This window comes from Oncorhynchus mykiss, chromosome 23 (assembly GCF_057628025.1).
Source record: "Oncorhynchus mykiss isolate SJ-2025 chromosome 23, ASM5762802v1, whole genome shotgun sequence".
In the NCBI taxonomy this organism is placed as follows: Eukaryota; Metazoa; Chordata; class Actinopteri; order Salmoniformes; family Salmonidae; genus Oncorhynchus; species Oncorhynchus mykiss.
The window spans coordinates 40304902-40329081 of NC_143044.1; the positions used below are offsets into that span (position 1 = coordinate 40304902).

Consider the following 24180-nt stretch of genomic DNA (forward strand, 5'->3'; position numbering starts at 1 on the left):
ATAGAGAGCATGAGAGAGAGAGAAGTAGGGCAAAACAGACACAGAGAATGAATCTCTCAGAGTCTGGATCTAATGTTGACAGACCATGTCTTTACCCTCCAGGAATGTATAATCTGTGTGTGTGTGTGTGTGTGCGTGCATGCGTGTGTGTGTGTGCAGTATACTCACAGTGTACCTGGTACCCATTGGGCAGCAGGCGTATGTTGGGCAGCGAGATCCTTCCTCTGTCTCCATCATCAAACTCCACCATCACACTTCCCTTCTCCTCCTCGCCCAGAACCCCTCTGTGGACGTTTCCAGGGTAGAGACAACGGGAGCGTTCGCTCCAGTAGGCACACACACGTGTCCCAGCAGTCAAGATGGCCTCTGTCTGTGGCCGCACGTCCAACACCGCTTCTTGTAATATCTGTTCTAGAGAGTAGATCCTAGGCCTGTTCCCTCTCTCCCCCTCGATCACTACACGGAATCTAGGACAGGGAGATTGTATTAAATGTATTACAAGCCATTCAGCCAATCCTTTGTATCAACATGCCTATCTGTGATTAAGCAGGCCATATGAATTGGTGTCAGTAGGTGTCAGTGCCTTACATGTCAGGCAGGTCCAGAGTGTGTAGTCGGGCAGCATACAGCAGCTCATCCTCCTTAGATATCAACACCTTCAGACCATCCACCAGCATCTCCCTGCTCAACACACAGTTAAGCAGTGCTGCAGAGAGAGAGAGCAAGAAGGAGAGAGAGAAAATATAAACATTTAGCCTGGTATGTGACCCTGTGAGACTGTGGTGTGTGTGTGTGTGTGTGTGTGTGTGTGTGTGTGTGTGTGTTCTCACCTGGTTCTCTGTGTGTGTGAGGTGTATGCTCCATGTCTTCCTCCTCCCCCTCAGAGAAGCTGCTCTCCTCGTCCAATCGGAATCCTTCATCAGCCGCAAAGCTCTCCAGAAGCCGGCTCACTGCACGCCCCTTAGCCTGCAACAGGAAATTACATCATTAGAATATATATCTCTTTAAACTCCTTTTTTTAATGTAAACGTTATTTAACTAGGCAACTCAGTTAAGAACAAATTCTTATTCACAATGACGGCCTACACCGGCACCAAACCCAGACAACAATGGGCCAATTGCGCACCGCCCCTATAGGACTCCCAATCACAGCCGGTTGTGATACAGCCTGGATTTGAACCAGGGTGTCTGTAGTGACGCCTCTAGCACTGAGATGCATTGCCTTAGAACGCTGCGCCACTCAGGAGGACCAAACCAGTGATCACCCTCCCAGGTCCTGGACAGCTACAGAGTGTGCAGGCTTTTTTTCCATCACAGCACTAATTCAAATTATGATCATCAATGAATCTGGTGTTTTAGTGCAGGCCTAGAACAAAAGCATGTCATCTTTTTTTCCATACATTGCTGCCAGAACTACCCCTTTCTTTCAACACACCCAATTTTTTTAATCTAAATGTGCACAATGCACAGTGTCTCTAGAGATAAATCAGATCCAGCCTGAATTGTGCGATGTAGTAAGGAGTTGTAGTTTCCAACAGACCAATATTCTACATAGTTAAGTGCAGAAAATGTGGTAATTAACTACAATGACCATAATCCATTGCGTATCTACTTGTCCGGTCTGTGTTTCTTTTACGCCTGCTACGGAAGAGAGAAGAATGAGCGATCTGATCTGATATAGAGAGCAGCTGTTGCTTCCTGAGGAATCTCTACCTGAAAATACATTATCTAAGTGATTGATAGATGGTATTCAGCAGTCATAAAAATATGCCTTATTTACTTTGGAAAACTACTAAAATAGTGATTTTGTCAGACAGCATAGGCAGCAGATCTAAAGAGATAAGATGATGACTTGGAATGAAATAATAAAGTCATCAAATAAAACAAATGTACAACTGAAATATGTTATTAAAGTAAAGTAATGTGAATAAGTGATGGTTAATAACTGTAATGGGCAGTCACTACCTTCATGGGACTTTAATTAATTGTTTTATTCTGTCTTGTTGCATCATTCAACCCAAATAATGCATATTGCATTGAATGTTTACATTTTCTTTATATAATAATAATTTAACCAAAATCGAACAGACTTCAAAAAGTACTAATCGCACTGACACACACACACACACAGTCCTATTCTGGTTTGAGGAGCTGGTTTCTTAATGATGAATGACGACTGATGATGAAGCTTCAAATTCAGCCTGTTTCCAAAGAGTATGTGTGTGTGTTTGTTTAGTACATATGTGTGTGTGTGCGCGTGTGTGCGCGTCTGTCAGTGCCTCAGGGCTGTTGTCACCAGAACACACTAGGCTGGTGTTTAGTCCCACCTCAGGGCTGTTCTCACCAGAGCACATTAGACTTGTGTTTAGTCCCACCTCAGGGCTGTTCTCACCAGAACACAGTAGACTGGTGTTGAGACCCACCTCAGGGCTGTTCTCAACAGAACACAGTAGGCTTGTGTTTAGTCCCACCTCAGGGCTGTTCTCACCAGAACACACTAGGCTGGTGTTGAGACCCACCTCAGGGCTGTTCTCACCAGAACACAGTAGACTGGTGTTGAGACCCACCTCAGGGCTGTTCTCAACAGAACACAGTAGACTGGTGTTGAGACCCACCTCAGGGCTGTTCTCAACAGAACACAGTAGACTGGTGTTGAGACCCACCTCAGGGCTGGTGTTGAGACCCACCTCAGGGCTGTTCTCAACAGAACACAGTAGACTGGTGTTGAGACCCACCTCAGGGCTGTTCTCACCAGAACACACTAGGCTGGTGTTGAGACCCACCTCAGGGCTGTTCTCAACAGAACACAGTAGACTGGTGTTGAGACCCACCTCAGGGCTGTTCTCACCAGAACACACTAGGCTGGTGTTGAGACCCACCTCAGGGCTGTTCTCAACAGAACACAGTAGACTGGAGTAAAGGCAACTCACACACGTCATCAGTCTTATTCATTGGCTGTATATGTCACCAGCTGACTCATTCACGGTTGTTTTAAACTGATCCACCCATACAGAGTTAGCTAATAATCCCTTTGGTAAAATAGGTCACGCCATAGCTTAAGACTTTTATGTGTGCTGTCAAGGAAACTCGCCAAAAGCACATTTAAAAAAAGGACAGGTTACATATAGCTTCTTCTCATTCCTCCAACTGCATGATGTTCCAACATCATCTCTGTTTCAACTGCCTAAAATCATCTCTGTTCCAACTGCCTAACATCATCACTGTTCCAACTGCCTAACATCATCACTGTTCCAACTACCTAACATCTTCACTGTTCCAACTGCCTAACATCATCACTGTTCCAACTGCCTAACATCATCACTGTTCCAACTACCTAACTTCTTCACTGTTCCAACTGCTTAACATCATCTCTGTTCCAACTGCCTAACATCTTCACTGTTCCAACTGCCTAACATCATCACTGTTCCAACTGCCTAACATCATCACTGTTCCAACTGCCTAACATCTTCACTGTTCCAACTGCCTAACATCATCACTGTTCCAACTGCCTAACATCATCACTGTTCCAACTGCCTAACATCATCACTGTTCCAACTGCCTAACATCATCACTGTTCCAACTGCCTAACATCATCACTGTTCCAACTGCCTAACATCATCACTGTTCCAACTGCCTAACATCACTGTTCCAACTGCCCAACATCATCACTGTTCCAACTGCCTAACATCATCACTGTTCCAACTGCCTAACATCATCACTGTTCCAACTGCCTAACATCATCACTGTTCCAACTGCCCAACATCATCACTGTTCCAACTGCCTAACATCATCACTGTTCCAACTGCCTAACATCATCACTGTTCCAACTGCCCAACATCATCACTGTTCCAACTGCCCAACATCTTCACTGTTCCAACTGCCTAACATCATCACTGTTCCAACTGCCTAACATCATCACTGTTCCAACTGCCTAACATCATCACTGTTCCAACTGCCTAACATCATCACTGTTCCAACTGCCTAACATCATCACTGTTCCAACTACCTAACTTCTTCACTGTTCCAACTGCTTAACATCATCTCTGTTCCAACTGCCTAACATTATCACTGTTCCAACTGCCTAACATCATCACTGTTCCAACTGCCTAACATCTTCACTGTTCCAACTGCCTAACATCATCACTGTTCCAACTACCTAACTTCTTCACTGTTCCAACTACCTAACTTCTTCACTGTTCCAACTGCCTAACATCATCACTGTTCCAACTGCCTAACATCTTCACTGTTCCAACTGCCTAACATCATCACTGTTCCAACTGCTTAACATAAGCTCTGTTCCAACTGCCTAACATCTTCACTGTTCCAACTGCCGCTGAATGCCCTCTAGTCACGCCACCTCTCTCTTCTACTGTACTCTCCCTGTTGTTTCTACTCAGGATTCGCCACCAACTGTCATTTCCTGTTCCTCACTGCCTCTTTCCTGTTGCCCCTATCCCTCCTCCACCATAACCATTCTGACCCCCATCCCCACCTGCTTCTTCCTGCTCCTCTTGCCCCTGGTGGTGTCCTCTCTCTGAGTCTCAGTCTCTAGCCAGCAGCCCCTCCTCTGGAAAAACCACAAAGGACAGGTTAGTATTATAGACAATGATCATGATCACCATGTAGCAAGTGAGATACCGTAACACGTGCATCTTAACTGTCTCAAGTAGTTCAGGGAGATTTTAACAGAGGAGGAAGCCATTTTTGATTAACCTAGAGACCCCCCCCCTCCCCCCCACGGGTCCTTCCATTCTCCCACCTCACCTTTCCCAGAAAGTTTTGTTGTCCCGAGATCTTCCTCTTTGCCTCCGCCACTGGTCCCTGGACCCCCCTGCTGTCCTGGAGGCTGTTGCCCACTAACGAGACTCTCCAGCTGGGTACAGGTTCTCTCCTAGCCCCTTGTGGCTCCTGGAGCTCTGGGCATCTCCCATCTACAGTAGCAGGGCCTGGCCTGCAGGGGGCTCCTCTCCTCCTCAGTGCCACACTGGGCATGCTCACATCATCACCTTGCCTCTCCTCCTTGCTCCTGGCTTTCTGATTGGCTTGGAGCTTAGCGGCTGGGCCAGTCACAGAAGAGTTTGTTGGCGTGTCTTTGGAGGATGGTATCGTTGTATTTACGTCATTGAGTCCTTCGTCGCTGTCATAGCGCCTCTCTTCTTCCTCCTCTGTGGGATCAAGGGATCAATATAATACATTAGAAACTATTTGGAGATCAGTTGTGGCACGACCATCTCAATCTCAGGCTATGTCTGGTGACAGTGTAGAGTAGCTATATCGTAAAATAACTCAGTGGCCTTTACCCTTTAGGCAACAAACTATCACACAGGACAGACAAGCAGGGAATACACCACACAAACTATCACACAGGACAGATAAGCAGGGAAGACACCACACAAACTATCACACAGGACAGATAAGCAGGGAAGACACCACACAGCACAGATAAGCAGGGAAGACACCACACAAACTATCACACAGCACAGATAAGCAGGGAAGACACCACACAGCACAGATAAGCAGGGAAGACACCACACAAACTAAGCAGGGAAGACACCACACAAACTATCACACAGGACAGATAAGCAGGGAAGACACCACACAAACTATCACACAAACTATCACAGGACAGATAAGCAGGGAAGACACCACACAAACTATCACACAAACTATCACAGGACAGATAAGCAGGGAAGACACAACACAAACTATCACACAGGACAGATAAGCAGGGAAGACACCACACAAACTAAGCAGGGAAGACACCACACAAACTATCACATAAACTATCACACAGGACAGATAAGCAGTGAAGACACCACACAAACTATCACACATCACAATTAAGCAGGGAAGACACCACACAAACTATCACACAGCACAGATAAGCAGGGAAGACACCACACAAACTAAGCAGGGAAGACACCACACAAACTATCACACAGGACAGATAAGCAGGGAAGACACCACACAAACTATCACACAGCACAGATAAGCAGGGAAGACACTACACAGCACAGATAAGCAAGGAAGACACCACACAAACTATCACACAAACTATCACACAGGACAGATAAGCAGTGAAAACACCACACAAACTATCACACAGCACAGATAAGCAGTGAAAACACCACACAAACTATCACACAGCACAGATAAGCAGTGAAGACACCACACAAACTATCACACAGCACAGATAAGCAGGGAAGACACCACACAAACAAGCAGTGAAGACACCACACAAACTATCACACAGCACAGATAAGCAGCGAAGACACCACACAAACTATCACACAGCACAGATAAGCAGTGAAGACACCACACAAACTATCACACAGCACAGATAAGCAGTGAAGACACCACACAAACTAAGACACCACACAAACTATCACACAGCACAGATAAGCAGGGAAGACACCACACAGATAAGCAGTGAAGACATCACACAAACTATCACACAGCACAGATAAGCAGGGAAGACACCACACAAACAATCACACAGCACAGATAAGCAGTGAAAACACCACACAGCACAGATAAGCAGTGAAGACACCACACAAACTATCACACAAACTATCACAGGACAGATAAGCAGGGAAGACACCACACAAACTATCACACAAACTATCACAGGACAGATAAGCAGGGAAGACACCACACAAACTATCACACAGGACAGATAAGCAGGGAAGACACCACACAAACTAAGCAGGGAAGACACCACACAAACTATCACATAAACTATCACACAGGACAGATAAGCAGTGAAGACACCACACAAACTATCACACATCACAATTAAGCAGGGAAGACACCACACAAACTATCACACAGCACAGATAAGCAGGGAAGACACCACACAAACTAAGACACCACACAAACTAAGCAGGGAAGACACCACACAAACTAAGCAGGGAAGACACCACACAAACTATCACACAGGACAGATAAGCAGGGAAGACACCACACAAACTATCACACAGCACAGATAAGCAGGGAAGACACCACACAGCACAGATAAGCAAGGAAGACACCACACAAACTATCACACAAACTATCACACAGGACAGATAAGCAGTGAAAACACCACACAAACTATCACACAGCACAGATAAGCAGTGAAAACACCACACAAACTATCACACAGCACAGATAAGCAGCGAAGACACCACACAAACTATCACACAGCACAGATAAGCAGTGAAGACACCACACAAACTATCACACAGCACAGATAAGCAGTGGACACCACACAGCACAGATAAGCAAGGAAGACACCACGCAAACTATCACACAGGACAGATAAGCAGTGAAAACACCACACAAACTATCACACAGCACAGATAAGCAGTGAAAACACCACACAAACTATCACACAGCACAGATAAGCAGTGAAGACACCACACAAACTATCACACGGCAGAGATAAGCAGTGAGGACACCACACAGCACAGATAAGCAAGGAAGACACCACACAAACTATCACACAAACTATCACACAGGACAGATAAGCAGTGAAAACACCACACAAACTATCACACAGCACAGATAAGCAGTGAAAACACCACACAAACTATCACACAGCACAGATAAGCAGTGAAGACACCACACAGCACAGATAAGCAGGGAAGACACCACACAAACTAAGCAGGGAAGACACCACACAAACTATCACACAGGACAGATAAGCAGGGAAGACACCACACAAACTATCACACAAACTATCACAGGACAGATAAGCAGGGAAGACACCACACAAACTATCACACAAACTATCACAGGACAGATAAGCAGGGAAGACACCACACAAACTATCACACAGGACAGATAAGCAGGGAAGACACCACACAAACTAAGCAGGGAAGACACCACACAAACTATCACATAAACTATCACACAGGACAGATAAGCAGTGAAGACACCACACAAACTATCACACATCACAATTAAGCAGGGAAGACACCACACAAACTATCACACAGCACAGATAAGCAGGGAAGACACCACACAAACTAAGCAGGGAAGACACCACACAAACTATCACACAGGACAGATAAGCAGGGAAGACACCACACAAACTATCACACAGCACAGATAAGCAGGGAAGACACCACACAGCACAGATAAGCAAGGAAGACACCACACAAACTATCACACAAACTATCACACAGGACAGATAAGCAGTGAAAACACCACACAAACTATCACACAGCACAGATAAGCAGTGAAAACACCACACAAACTATCACACAGCACAGATAAGCAGTGAAGACACCACACAAACTATCACACAGCACAGATAAGCAGGGAAGACACCACACAAACAAGCAGTGAAGACACCACACAAACTATCACACAGCACAGATAAGCAGCGAAGACACCACACAAACTATCACACAGCACAGATAAGCAGTGAAGACACCACACAAACTATCACACAGCACAGATAAGCAGTGAAGACACCACACAAACTAAGACACCACACAAACTATCACACAGCACAGATAAGCAGGGAAGACACCACACAGATAAGCAGTGAAGACATCACACAAACTATCACACAGCACAGATAAGCAGGGAAGACACCACACAAACAATCACACAGCACAGATAAGCAGTGAAAACACCACACAGCACAGATAAGCAGTGAAGACACCACACAAACTATCACACAGGACAGATAAGCAGGGAAGACACCACACAAACTATCACACAAACTATCACAGGACAGATAAGCAGGGAAGACACCACACAAACTATCACACAAACTATCACAGGACAGATAAGCAGGGAAGACACCACACAAACTATCACACAGGACAGATAAGCAGGGAAGACACCACACAAACTAAGCAGGGAAGACACCACACAAACTATCACATAAACTATCACACAGGACAGATAAGCAGTGAAGACACCACACAAACTATCACACATCACAATTAAGCAGGGAAGACACCACACAAACTATCACACAGCACAGATAAGCAGGGAAGACACCACACAAACTAAGACACCACACAAACTAAGCAGGGAAGACACCACACAAACTAAGCAGGGAAGACACCACACAAACTATCACACAGGACAGATAAGCAGGGAAGACACCACACAAACTATCACACAGCACAGATAAGCAGGGAAGACACCACACAGCACAGATAAGCAAGGAAGACACCACACAAACTATCACACAGGACAGATAAGCAGTGAAAACACCACACAAACTATCACACAGCACAGATAAGCAGTGAAAACACCACACAAACTATCACACAGCACAGATAAGCAGCGAAGACACCACACAAACTATCACACAGCACAGATAAGCAGTGAAGACACCACACAAACTATCACACAGCACAGATAAGCAGTGGACACCACACAGCACAGATAAGCAAGGAAGACACCACGCAAACTATCACACAGGACAGATAAGCAGTGAAAACACCACACAAACTATCACACAGCACAGATAAGCAGTGAAAACACCACACAAACTATCACACAGCACAGATAAGCAGTGAAGACACCACACAAACTATCACACAGCACAGATAAGCAGTGAGGACACCACACAGCACAGATAAGCAAGGAAGACACCACACAAACTATCACACAAACTATCACACAGGACAGATAAGCAGTGAAAACACCACACAAACTATCACACAGCACAGATAAGCAGTGAAAACACCACACAAACTATCACACAGCACAGATAAGCAGTGAAGACACCACACAAACTATCACACAGCACAGATAAGCAGTGAAGACACCACACAAACTATCACACAGCACAGATAAGCAGCGAAGACACCACACAAACTATCACACAGCACAGATAAGCAGTGAGGACACCACACAGCACAGATAAGCAAGGAAGACACCACACAAACTATCACACAAACTATCACACAGGACAGATAAGCAGTGAAAACACCACACAAACTATCACACAGCACAGATAAGCAGTGAAAACACCACACAAACTATAACACAGCACAGATAAGCAGTGAAGACACCACACAAACTATCACACAGCACAGATAAACAGTGAAGACACCACACAAACTAAGACACCACACAAACTATTTCACAGCACAGATAAGCAGGGAAGACACCACACAAACTATCACACAGCACAGATAAGCAGGGAAGACACCACACAGATAAGCAGGGAAGACACCACACAAACTATCACACAGCACAGATAAGCAGGGAAGACACCACACAAACAATCACACAGCACAGATAAGCAGTGAAGACACCACACAAACTATCACACAGCACAGATAAGCAGTGAAGACACCACACAAACTATCACACAGCACAGATAAGCAGTGAGGACACCACACAGCACAGATAAGCAAGGAAGACACCACACAAACTATCACACAAACTATCACACAGGACAGATAAGCAGTGAAAACACCACAAACACTATCAAACAGCACAGATAAGCAGTGAAAACACCACACAAACTATCACACAGCACAGATAAGCAGTGAAGACACCACACAAACTATCACACAGCACAGATAAGCAGTGAAGACACCACACAAACTATCACACAGCACAGATAAGCAGCGAAGACACCACACAAACTATCACACAGCACAGATAAGCAGTGAGGACACCACACAGCACAGATAAGCAAGGAAGACACCACACAAACTATCACACAAACTATCACACAGGACAGATAAGCAGTGAAAACACCACACAAACGATCACACAGCACAGATAAGCAGGGAAGACACCACACAAACAAGCAGTGAAGACACCACACAAACTATCACACAGCACAGATAAGCAGCGAAGACACCACACAAACTATCACACAGCACAGATAAGCAGTGAAGACACCACACAAACTATCACACAGCACAGATAAGCAGTGAAGACACCACACAAACTATCACACAGCACAGATAAGCAGTGAAGACACCACTCAGCACAGATAAGCAAGGAAGACACCACACAAACTATCACACAAACTATCACACAGGACAGATAAGCAGTGAAGACACCACACAAACTAAGACACCACACAAACTATCACACAGCACAGATAAGCAGGGAAGACACCACACAGCACAGATAAGCAAGGAAGACACCACACAAACTATCACACAAACTATCACACAGGACAGATAAGCAGTGAAAACACCACACAAACTATCACACAGCACAGATAAGCAGTGAAAACACCACACAAACTATCACACAGCACAGATAAGCAGTGAAGACACCACACAAACTATCACACAGCACAGATAAGCAGCGAAGACACCACACAAACTATCACACAGCACAGATAAGCAGTGAAGACACCACACAAACTATCACACAGCACAGATAAGCAGTGGACACCACACAGCACAGATAAGCAAGGAAGACACCACACAAACTATCACACAGGACAGATAAGCAGTGAAAACACCACACAAACTATCACACAGCACAGATAAGCAGTGAAAACACCACACAAACTATCACACAGCACAGATAAGCAGTGAAGACACCACACAAACTATCACACAGCACAGATAAGCAGTGAGGACACCACACAGCACAGATAAGCAAGGAAGACACCACACAAACTATCACACAAACTATCACACAGGACAAATAAGCAGTGAAAACACCACACAAACTATCACACAGCACAGATAAGCAGTGAAAACACCACACAAACTATCACACAGCACAGATAAGCAGTGAAGACACCACACAAACTATCACACAGCACAGATAAGCAGCGAAGACACCACACAAACTATCACACAGCACAGATAAGCAGCGAAGACACCACACAAACTATCACACAGCACAGATAAGCAGCGAAGACACCACACAAACTATCACACAGCACAGATAAGCAGTGAAGACACCACACAAACTATCACACAGCACAGATAAGCAGTGAGGACACCACACAGCACAGATAAGCAAGGAAGACACCACACAAACTATCACACAAACTATCACACAGGACAGATAAGCAGTGAAAACACCACACAAACTATCACACAGCACAGATAAGCAGTGAAAACACCACACAAACTATCACACAGCACAGATAAGCAGTGAAGACACCACACAAACTATCACACAGCACAGATAAGCAGTGAAGACACCACACAAACTAAGACACCACACAAACTATTTCACAGCACAGATAAGCAGGGAAGACACCACACAAACTATCACACAGCACAGATAAGCAGGGAAGACACCACACAGATAAGCAGGGAAGACACCACACAAACTATCACACAGCACAGATAAGCAGGGAAGACACCACACAGATAAGCAGGGAAGACACCACACAAACTATCACACAGCACAGATAAGCAGGGAAGACACCACACAAACAATCACACAGCACAGATAAGCAGTGAAGACACCACACAAACTATCACACAGCACAGATAAGCAGTGAAGACAAACTGTGTGTGTATATATATATATAAATAACACAGGACATATAAGCAGTGAAGACACCACACAAATTATCACACAGCACAGATTAGCAGGGAAGACACCACAGTGGGTATCACACAACACAGTGGGGAGAACAAGTATTTGATACACTGCCGGGAATGCAGGTTTTCCTACTTACAAAGCATGTAGAGGTCTGTAATTTTAATCATAGGTACACTTCAACTGTGAGAGATGGAATCTTAAAAAAAATCCAGAAAATCACATTGTATGATTTTTTTATTTGATTTGTATGATTTGATCACCTACCAACCAGTAAGAATTCCGGCTATCACAGACCTGTTAGTTTTTCTTTAACCTCTTGGTGTTAGGGGGCAGTATTTTCATTTTTGGAGTAAAGGGGGCAGTATTTTCATTTTTGGAGTAAAACGTTCCCGTTTTAAACGGGATATTTTGTCAGGAAAATATGCTAGAATATGCATATAATTGACAGCTTTGGATAGAAAACACTCTAACTTTTCCAAAACTGTAAAGATATTGTCTGTGAGTATAACAGAACTGATGTTGCAGGCGAAAGCCTGAGAAATCCAATCCAGAAGTGCCCCAGGTTTTGGAAGCGCTGCGTTCCAATGACTCCCTATAGGGCTGTGAATGTACCATCAACGAGCTTACGCTTTCTACATATTCCCCAAGGTGTCTACAGCATTGTGACATAGTTTTCCGCATTTCTGTTGAAGAATAGCCGTATGGGGGCACATTGCGTAAGTGGTCACATGGTGGCTCCGAGAGAGATTCTCGCGTAAAGTGCAGAGGTAGCCATTACTCCAATCGGTCCTAGAGAAAAAGGAATTGTCCCGACGGATATATTATCGAATAGATATTAGAAAAACACCTTGAGAATGGATTCTAAACAGCGTTTGCCATGTTTCTGTCGATATTATGGAGCTAATTTTGAATATTTTTCGCTGTTGTGGTGACCACAATTTCTGGGCGATTTCTCAGCCAAACGTGAAGAACAAACGGAGCTATTTCACCTACAAAAATAATATTTTGGGAAAAAATGAACTTTGGCTGTCTACCTGGCAGTCTCGTGAGTGAAAACATCCGAAGTTCAAAGGTAAACGATTTAATTTGATTGCTTTTCTGATTTCCGTGACAAGTTTGCCTGCCGCTAGCAAGGCATAATGCTATGCTAGGCTATGATAAACTTACACAAATGCTTGTCTAGCGTTGGCTGTAAAGCATATTTTGAAAATCTGAGATGACAGGGTGATTAACAAAAGGCTAAGCTGTGTTCCAATATATCTTGTGATTTTCATGAATAGGAATATTTTCTAGGAAGATTTATGTCCGTTGCGTTATGCTAATTAGTGTCAGATGATGATAACGGGCCCGTTCACGGGCTGCGCGTCACTACAGGTTAAGAAGCCCTCCTGTTCTCCACTCATTACCTGTATTAACTGCACCTGTTTGAACTCGTTACCTGCATAAAAGACACCTGTCCACACACTCAATCAAACAGACTCCAACCTCTCCATAATGGCCAAGACCAGAGAGCTGTGTAAGGACATCAGGGACATGGACAAGGCTGGGATGGGCTACAGGAATATAGGCAAGCAGCTTGGTGAGAAGGCAACAACTGTTGGCGCAATTATTAGAAAATGGAAGAAGTTCAAGATGACGGTCAATCACCCTCGGTCTGGGGCTCCATGCAAGATCTCACCTCGTCGGGCATCAATGATCATGAGGAAGGTGAGGGATCAGCCCAGAACTACACGGCAGGACCTGGTCAATGACCTGAAGAGAGCTGGGACCACATCCTCAAAGAAAACCATTAGTAACACACTACGCCGTCATGGATTAAAACCCTGCAGTGCACGCAAGGTCCCCATGCTCAAGCCAACGCGTGTCCAGGCCCGTCTGAAGTTTGCCAATGACCATCTGGATGATCCAGAGGAGGAATGGGAGAAGGTCATGTGGTCTGATGAGACAAAAATAGAGCTTTTTGGTCTAAACTCCACTCGCCGTGTTTGGAAGAAGAAGAAGAAGGATGAGTACAACCCCAAGAACACCATCCCAACCGTGAAGCATGGAGGTGGAAACATCATTCTTTGGGGATGCTTTTCTGCAAAGGGGACAGGACGACTGCACCGTATTGAGGGGAGGATGGATGGGGCCATGTATCGCAAGATCTTGGCCAACAACCTCCTTCCCTCAGTAAGAGCATTGAAGATGGGTCGTGGCTGGGTCTTCCAGCATGACAACGACCCGAAACACACAGCCAGGGCAACTAAGGAGTGGCTCCGTAAGAAGTATCTCAAGGTCCTGGAGTGGCCTAGCCAGTCTCCAGACCTGAACCCAATAGAAAATCTTTGGAGGGAGCTAAAAGTCTGTATTGCCCAGCGACAGCCCCGAAACCTGAAGGATCTGGAGAAGGTCTGTATGGAGGAGTGGGCCAAAATCCCTGCTGCAGTGTGTACAAACCTGGTCAAGAACTACAGGAAACGTATGATCTCTGTAATTGCAAACAGGTTTCTGTACCAAGTATTAAGTTCTGCTTTTCTGATGTATCAAATACTTATGTCATGCAATACAATGCAAATTAATTACTTAAAAATCATACGATGTGATTTTCTGGATTTTTGTTTTAGATTCCGTCTCTCACAGTTGAAGTGTACCTATGATAACAATTACAGACCTCTACATGCTTTGCAAGTTGGAAAACCTGCAAAATCGGCAGTGTATCAAATACTTGTTCTCCCCACTGTGTGTGTGTGTGTGTGTGTGTGTGTGTGTGTGGGTGTGTGTGTGTGTATATACACACACACACACACACACTGTTTGTATATACTGTAGAACACACTACTATGGTCAGTTGGCCACCCAGAAATCTATGACCTTTTCAATAACTGCGGTCAAGGAAACCCAATGGTCCTGTCTTTCTCATGGACAGACAAACATCAGTACACACACACAGACACAAATGCATGCACACACACTCAATTACGCACACGCGCATGCAAGCACACACACACTCATACACACTCACAGATCAGATCTTTATTGGCAGCTGTGTGTGGCTGACTAAAGGGGTCGTGTCGGGTGTCGAGACGTCGCTGACACACTTGACATTTACACAACGTTCTCGTCAACACTCTCTCACACACACGCACACACAGGACGTACACAATAGGGCCACATCAATTTGAGATTATTGGGTAAGGGGGGACATTGCGTCTCTACTGGTTGGTTTGAGGGGGTGCAGGAGGGGCGACAGGGGTGTGACATTCTAAAAGAGGCGATATTGGGGTTCACGTTACAGTGTGGTTTTGTGGGGCAACATGCCAGTGGGCAGCCATTAATGGTTTTAATGGTGTGACAGACGAGCCGGGAAGTGAGAGCAGGCCACCGTGATTGAAGACATCTCACTCTCTAACAAACACACACACACACAGCCGGGAGACATCTCACTGAGACGTAACTTACCCTGGCCTGAGCACTCGCTGTTGCTCTTCCCCTCGTTCATTTCCTGCTTCACAGAGGCCACACCTCCTCTGCGGAGGACTCTGGTCGAAGGTCCGCCCAGTTTGACCCTTGGTCGACCTCTCCTTCTCCTCACCCCCTGATTGGGCACCCAGTCCTGCTGGTTACTGGAAGTATCCGCTGCTGGGTGAACATGGAGAGATGGGTGTGTTAGTGTCAGGGAGTGTATGTGGTACAAGGTTAACGTGTGTTTGTTTTACCTGTGCCACTCTCTCTGCAGTTTGCGTGGGCTCCAGGTCTGGGGTCCCGTCTGCGACGGTGCATGCCCCCTGATGGTGCACCTCTCTGGGCCACAACCTTCTGCTTCAGCTGGGTCACCCTCCGTGCTAGTCGGGAGCTCAGGCTGGGACGACCTCTCCTCGTGAGGAAGCCATGATTAGTCATCGTCTTCCTCCGCTTCTCTCCGCTCCCATCTGCTTCATAATCCTCCGCCCTGAAAAACACAAAGAAGAGAGAGTTGGATTTTAGAAACAAACAAACAAAAAACAAAGGAGATCAAAGAAACGATAACAGGTCATCTGGTCTTTCTGCCCTCTATACCTCTCACAAGAGCTCTTTTACTTTCTCCCTTTTCCTCCTTGTCTCTGTCTAGCCTTTCATGAGTAGAGAGAGGGGGGGGGGGGGTGGTTCCTTTCCAGTGCGGATGCTGTGTTTTGAAGAGAAAGCCTTCTGTCGGTAAACTCTGAAATATCCAAGAGGAGTGTGACTATGAGACCCTGATGAATAACCACAAGAAAAAGGGAAAAATGGCTGAAAAACAGAGAGAGAAGGGTGGCAGGAAGGTGAGAGTTGGAGGGAGAAAGAGAGAGAGAGAGACAAGGCAGTCTCAGGGGGAGTCTGTCCATTGACCTAAGCTCCAGGGCTGTATGGATGAGCACCTCTATTGAACACCACCACTCCCTGCTCCAGGGCAGGATAGATGAACACCTCTATTGAACACCACCACTCCCTGCTCCAGGGCAGGATAGATGAACACCTCTATTGAACACCACCACTCCCTGCTCCAGGGCAGGATAGATGAACACCTCTATTGAACACCACCACTCCCTGCTCCAGGGCTTTATGGATGAACACCTCTATTGAACACCACCACTCCCTGCTCCAGGGCAGGATAGATGAACACCTCTATTGAACACCACCACTCCCTGCTCCAGGGCTGTATGGATGAACACCTCTATTGAACACCACCACTCCCTGCTCCAGGGCTGTATGGATGAACACCTCTATTGAACACCACCACTCCCTGCTCCAGGGCTGGATAGATGAACACCTCTATTGAACACCACCACTCCCTGCTCCAGGGCTGTATGGATGAACACCTCTATTGAACACCACCACTCCCTGCTCCAGGGCAGGATAGATGAACACCTCTATTGAACACCACCACTCCCTGCTCCAGGGCTGGATAGATGAACACCTCTATTGAACACCACCACTCCCTGCTCCAGGGCAGGATAGATGAACACCTCTATTGAACACCACCACTCCCTGCTCCAGGGCTGTATGGATGAACACCTCTATTGAACACCACCACTCCCTGCTCCAGGGCTGGATAGATGAACACCTCTATTGAACACCACCACTCCCTGCTCCAGGGCTGTATGGATGAGCACCTCTATTGAACACCACCACTCCCTGCTCCAGGGCAGGATAGATGAACACCTCTATTGAACACCACCACTCCCTGCTCCAGGGCAGGATAGATGAACACCTCTATTGAACACCACCACTCCCTGCTCCAGGGCTGGATAGATGAACACCTCTATTGAACACCACCACTCCCTGCTCCAGGGCTGGATAGATGAACACCTCTATTGAACACCACCACTCCCTGCTCCAGGGCTGGATAGATGAACACCTCTATTGAACACCACCACTCCCTGCTCCAGGGCTGGATAGATGAACACCTCCATTGAACACCACCACTCCCTGCTCCAGGGCAGGATAGATGAACACCTCTATTGAACACCACCACTCCCTGCTCCAGGGCTGTATGGATGAACACCTCCATTGAACACCACCACTCCCTGCTCCAGGGCTGTATGGATGAACACCTCTATTGAACACCACCACTCCCTGCTCCAGGGCAGGATAGATGAACACCTCCATTGAACACCACCACTCCCTGCTCCAGGGCTGTATGGATGAACACCTCTATTGAACACCACCACTCCCTGCTCCAGGGCAGGATAGATGAACACCTCCATTAAACACCACCACTCCCTGCTCCAGGGCAGGATAGATTAACACCTCTATTGAACACCACCACTCCCTGCTCCAGGGCTGTATGGATGAACACCTCTATTGAACACCACCACTCCCTGCTCCAGGGCAGGATAGATGAACACCTCCATTGAACACCACCACTCCCTGCTCCAGGGCAGGATAGATGAACACCTCTATTGAACACCACCACTCCCTGCTCCAGGGCAGGATAGATGAACACCTCCATTGAACACCACCACTCCCTGCTCCAGGGCAGGATAGATGAACACCTCTATTGAACACCACCACTCCCTGCTCCAGGGCAGGATAGATGAACACCTCCATTGAACACCACCACTCCCTGCTCCAGGGCAGGATAGATGAACACCTCTATTGAACACCACTGCTCCACTACCCTTTTTCTCTTTCTATCTTTCGATCTCAAATAAGCGCTCTCTCTCTCTCTCTCTCTCTCTCTCTCTCTCTCTCTCTCTCTCTCTACTATGAGCAGATGGTGTCTGAGGCAGGTGAATCCTATATTCCCTCAGAGCTCAGTGTCTCCCTTCAAGGAAAAGAGAGGGAAGGAGGCGGGAAGGAGGAGGGAAGGAGAAGGAAGGGAGGGAGTGAGGATTAAATGACGGAGGGAGGAAGAAAGGAGGGAGGCAGGGATGGATGGATGCAGGGAGGGGGAAGGAGCAGAGTAAAGGGAGAAGGGAGAGGAGAGGATTAAGCAGGGATTGAATGGAGGAAAGGAGGAGCATGAAAAGAGGGGAAGATAGGATGTGTAATGTGAAACCTGAGAGAAATACCACCTGGTTGAGTTGTCATCTCAGGCAGTCAGACAAAAAGAAAGGTAACACTGATCTGCTGAAGTCAGAATCTACAGAGAAGCCAGCTTCCTGCTGAGGTCAGGATCTACAGAGAAGCCAGCTTCCTGCTGAGGTCAGGATCGACAGAGAAGCCAGCTTCCTGCTGAGGTCAGGATCTACAGAGAAGCCAGCTTCCTGCTGACGTCAGGATCTACAGAGAAGGCAGCTTCCTGCTGAGGTCAGGATCTACAGAGAAGCCAGCTTCCTGCTGAAGTCAGGATCTACAGAGAAGCCAGCTTCCTGCTGAAGTCAGGATCTACAGAGAAGCCAGCTTCCTGCTGAAGTCAGGATCTACAGAGAAGGCAGCTTCCTGCTGACGTCAGGATCTACAGAGAAGCCAGCTTCCTGAACCCCCCTAAACTCCCCCTAACAAACTGCCACACCACTCATACCTAGGGTTACAAAATTCCAGGAACCATCAATAAATTCCCTGGTTTTTCTGAAATCCCGGTTGGAGGATTCCTGGAATCCGTACGGAAAGTTTTCGGAATTTTGCAAACCTACCCATACCCCTCATTCCCATCCCACACACCAACTCTCCATCACCCAGCCCTAACCTGTCTGTCACCATCACCCCCTGACCTCTCCTTTCAACCTTTGACCCCCAGTCAGTCCCTAAGCGATAGCCTTCAGTCACATCCTCACTGGAAGGAGAGTATGTGAAGAGGGGACAAGGGCAGTTGGTTGATGTAGAATGATGTAAAATCAACAGTTAATGTAATTACTATAACAGCCTTCCCCTTTTTCCTCTCTCCAACACCGATGCCAACAAGTACTGCCACCAAGAGACCAGTTGCTAGAGAAACTCTCTCTCTCTCTCTGTCTCTGTCTCTCTCTCAAAGATTAAGGAATACACTAATGATACTACACTAATTCATTAATTAAAAAATACACCCTGTCACATACCAGCCAGCTCCAGTAATTAAACAAATATGGGATGTGTGTGGTGTGTGTGTGTCTTCTGTGTGTGCGTGTTGTCATTTTTCATTAGTGTGTTGTAATCACTGTGGTAACCGTGATAAACGTTGTGCTTGTTTAATCAGTTTATCACGCTATCATAGGTGGAGCACAGCCAGAAAACACATCCATCAATATGATGACCTAACACTGGAATTTAACACTGTGTAGGGCATTAGGGGATTTGCTTTGTAATCATGTGTGTGTGTGTGTGTGTGTGTGTGTGTGTGTGTGTAAGAAGAGGGGGTTGTAGAGTCATTCATCACTGTGATAAGTCTACATGGGGACTTTGTCCATATTAATATGTGCTGAGGGTGAGAGGGGGTCAGGACATAATCAATGGAGTGATAAATATGGTGTGCGTGTGTAAGAGAGCGAGAGCGAGAGCGAGAGAGCGAGAGAGGCAGCAGTTCCTCTTATAAAGAAGCTCAACAGGGTTCATCTCAGGCAACAGTATTTCTGTGAGTCCAAAATATAAGGAATGTCATTTTTGTGGGTGTGGGCTGGCTGACCCAAGACAGCTTTTCTGTGATTATTTTGTCCTTTATTTTCACTCTATTTCCTGTAATGTATCCTCTATTATTTCTTACAACTGAGAAGAACTTTGAACATCAGATCGGCAGTTACTTGCCCCAGTTACGGCTTCTACTTCAAATCATCTGCCCTGGGCTCCCTCTGTAATTCCAACCCATTTTTCGGCGTTACAGAGAAGAGAGGGTGGATCCTGGTGAGATTAAGGCGAAGGGAAAACCGGCCACCTCTTCCCTCCATTCCACTGGCTAATGTTCAGTCACTCGATAATAAGATGGAGGATCTCTAATCACGGACTTGCTACCAACGCGACTCTCGGAACTGCAATACTCTTTGCTTTTCAGAAACATGGCTCTCATACAAGATACCCTCCACGGCTATCCAACTCGATGGATTCTCCATTCACCGGGCGGACAGGACAGTGGAGTCGGGGAAATCGAGGGGGGAGGTATTTGCCTCTTCCTCAACTCCAACTGGTATCCTAATTCCAGCAAGGTGGAAGTGTCAACCCACTGTTCACCCGTCTTGGAATATCTGATGGTCAAATGCCGACCCTTCTACCTCTCGAGGGAGTTTTCAGTTGTTATTTATCGTGACTGCTGTATACATTCCACCTCAGGACAATAAAAATAATAAGCTGGCACTTAATAACTGTACAAGGCTATAAACCAGAAGGAAACCCTACACCCAGAGGCTGCCTTTCTGGTTTCCGGCAATTTGAATTAATGCCCAACTTCCATCAACACATCTCCAACGACACTAAAGGCCATAAAGCCCTAGACCACTGCTATTCGACCCACAAGCAAGGATACAAGGCCCTCCCTCAAAGTACCAGCAATTCGCTCCGTTGAGAAATGGTCACCAGAATCAGAGGGTAAGCTACAGGACTGCTATGCTAGCGCTGACTGGAATATGTTTCGAGATTTTGCCGATAACATCGACGACCTAACCATCTCCGTCACTGGCTTCAATACAAAATGCATCAGCGACGTTGTACCCACGGTGAAGGTTCGCTGCTTCCCCAATCAAAAGCCCTGGATTAACACCGAAGTTGGTGCTAAACTAAAGGACAAGACTACCACACACAGAGCTATCACAGACAACCCTGATGCTACGGCCGAAGACAGGAATAAGTACAAGAAGGCCCGCTATGACCTCCACAGAGTCATCAAACGAGCAAAAGGACAATATAGGAATAAGGTGAAATCATATTCCACAGGCTCTAACACCCGCCACATTGAGGGGCTACAGTCTAATATGGATGATGTGCCCATGATCTGCCCAATGATGCCTCTCTACCAGACATACTCAATGCATTTTATGCACGCTTTGACAACAACATTGATCCGGGCGTGAGGGCCGTCACACCTTTAGGGTCTTTAATCAGGGCAACACCTGCAAGGCCGCGGGCCCCGATGGTATTCCAGGGTGCGTTCTCAGAGCATGCGCAGAACAGCTGGCAGGCATATTCACGGTCATTTTCAACCTCTCCTTGTCCCAGTCTTTAATCCGCATATGTTTTAAAATGACCACAATCAAGGCTTCATGACACAATGATTACCGCCCTGTAGCACTCACTTCTGTAATCAGGAAGTGCTTTGAGAGGCTGGTTATGGCACACATTAACTCCGCCATCCCAGATACCCTAGACCCACTCTAATTTGCATACCACCCCAACAGATCCATAGATGACGCAATCTCAATTGCTCTCCACACTGCACTCACCCACCTAGATAAGAGGAATAACTATGTGAAAATGCTGTTCATTGACTACAGCTCGTCACCAAGCTTAGGACTCTGGGTCTGAACACCTCCCTCTGCAATTGGATCATGGACTTCGTGACGGGCCAACCTGAGGTGGTGAGGGTAGGCAACATCACCTCCACCACACTGGCCCTTAACACAGGAGCCCCACAGGGGTGTGTGCTTAGTCCCCTCCTGTACTCCTTATTCACCCACGATTGTGTGGCCACACACAACTCAAACACCATTATCAAGTTCCCTGACGACAGTAGGCCTGATCATCGGCAACGATGAATCAGCCTACAAGAAGGAGGTCAGAGACCTGGCAGTGTGGTGCCGGAGCAACAACTTCACCCTCAACGTCAGCAAGACCAAGGAGCTGATCGTGGACTACAGAAAACATAGGGGTGAGCACGTCCCCATCCACATCAACAGGGTGACAGTGGAGCATGTAAACAGCTTCATGTTCCTCTAATCACTAAAGACTTAAAGTGGTCCAGACACACACACAGTCATGAAGAAGGTACGACAGTCCCTCTTTCCTCTGAGGAGCTTGAAAAAGTTTGTCATGGGCCCTCAAATCCTTAAAAGGTTCTACAGCTGTACAATTGAGAGCGTATTGACTGGCTGCATCACTGCTTGGTATGGCAACAGCACCGCCCTGGATTGCATGGCACTACAGAGGGTTGTGAGGACAGCCCAGTACATCACCGGGACCGAGCTCCCTGCCATCCAGGACCTCTATATCAGGCAGTGTGAAAAGAAGGTCCGGAAAATGGTCAAAGACCCCAACCACCCAAGCCATAGACTATTTTCTCTGCTGCCGCACGGCAAGAGCTACCGATGCATCAAGTCTAAAACTAACCAGCTCTTGAACAGCTTCTGTCTCCAAGCAATACAACTGATAAATAGCTAAACAAAATAGCTACATGGACCGAGTTTACCTTGTATCTTTATTGACCTTTTATTTCAGTATTTGCACTCTATGCACACTCACAAGGACCTAAATACTCACAAACACTGTCACTCCAACACACACACACACACACACACCAGCATCTGCTCACTCACACATAATATGCAGACATTTATACTGACTCTACACACCCACACACCTACTAACATACAAGCTGCTGCTACTCTGTTTATCATATATCCTGTTGCCTAATCACCCTATATCTACTTCCATCACTCCAGTATCCCTGCACATGTACATATGTTATTGGAACTGACTTTTCAAATATTTCCTGTATATAGTATGCTTAGTTACTTACTTTATGGTGTATTTCATATTTCTTATTCTTATTTCTCATGTGTTTTTTTCTAGTAATACATTGTTATTGATTATTGCATTGTTGGGTTTTGAGTTTGCAAGAAAGGCATTTCACTGTATTTGTGCATGTGACATTAAAACTTTAAACTTGTATAAGTGAATAAGTGGATAGGAGAATCCCTGCGGAGACACTCGCCTGAGTCTCTTGGGGCCGTCTGAGGCGCTGGGACTGGAGGTAGACTTGCGTTTCCGGGGGCGACCGGGTCGTCTGCGAGCAGGGCTATGAGAGGTCTCTGCTTTCTGGCGGTCATGTTTTCTCTGCAGCTTTGTCAGTTCTCTCTGTTTCTCTTTGTAACGTCTCTGGATCTCCGCTAGCTGGACTCGTATCGCTAGCTCCGCCCCATCCACCGTCTCCATGACACCCTTCACCGGACACACCTGCAGACAGATAGACATGAAGGATATAGTAGATTGTAAATGGACTGTACTGTGTGACAGTACATAGAAAATGTAGCTTGTGTATCTGTGTGTATATACAGTGCAGTTATATACTGTGTATATACAGTACAGTGTATACTCTATATCTGTGTATATATATATAGTACAGTTATATAC

General features: G+C 46.3%; 1 protein-coding gene across 7 annotated transcripts in view; it reads right to left on the reverse strand.

Moving 5' to 3' along the window:
* bahcc1b (BAH domain and coiled-coil containing 1b) overlaps positions 1–24180 on the reverse strand; it is a 123159-nt gene that overhangs the window by 7982 nt on the left and 90997 nt on the right. For 6 of the 7 annotated variants that reach the window (XM_090217469.1, XM_036960705.2, XM_090217471.1 and 3 more), the window contains 8 exons: positions 23762–24003; positions 16188–16420; positions 15931–16110; positions 4765–5165; positions 4493–4567; positions 831–966; positions 589–706; positions 169–467 (listed from right to left, as the gene is read on the reverse strand). In XM_090217469.1, coding sequence (XP_090073595.1) covers positions 169–467; positions 589–706; positions 831–966; positions 4493–4567; positions 4765–5165; positions 15931–16110; positions 16188–16420; positions 23762–24003 — 1684 coding nt within the window. The remainder of the gene's footprint in view (positions 1–168; positions 468–588; positions 707–830; positions 967–4492; positions 4568–4764; positions 5166–15930; positions 16111–16187; positions 16421–23761; positions 24004–24180) is intronic. The other variant, XM_036960707.2, reaches the window with a different exon arrangement.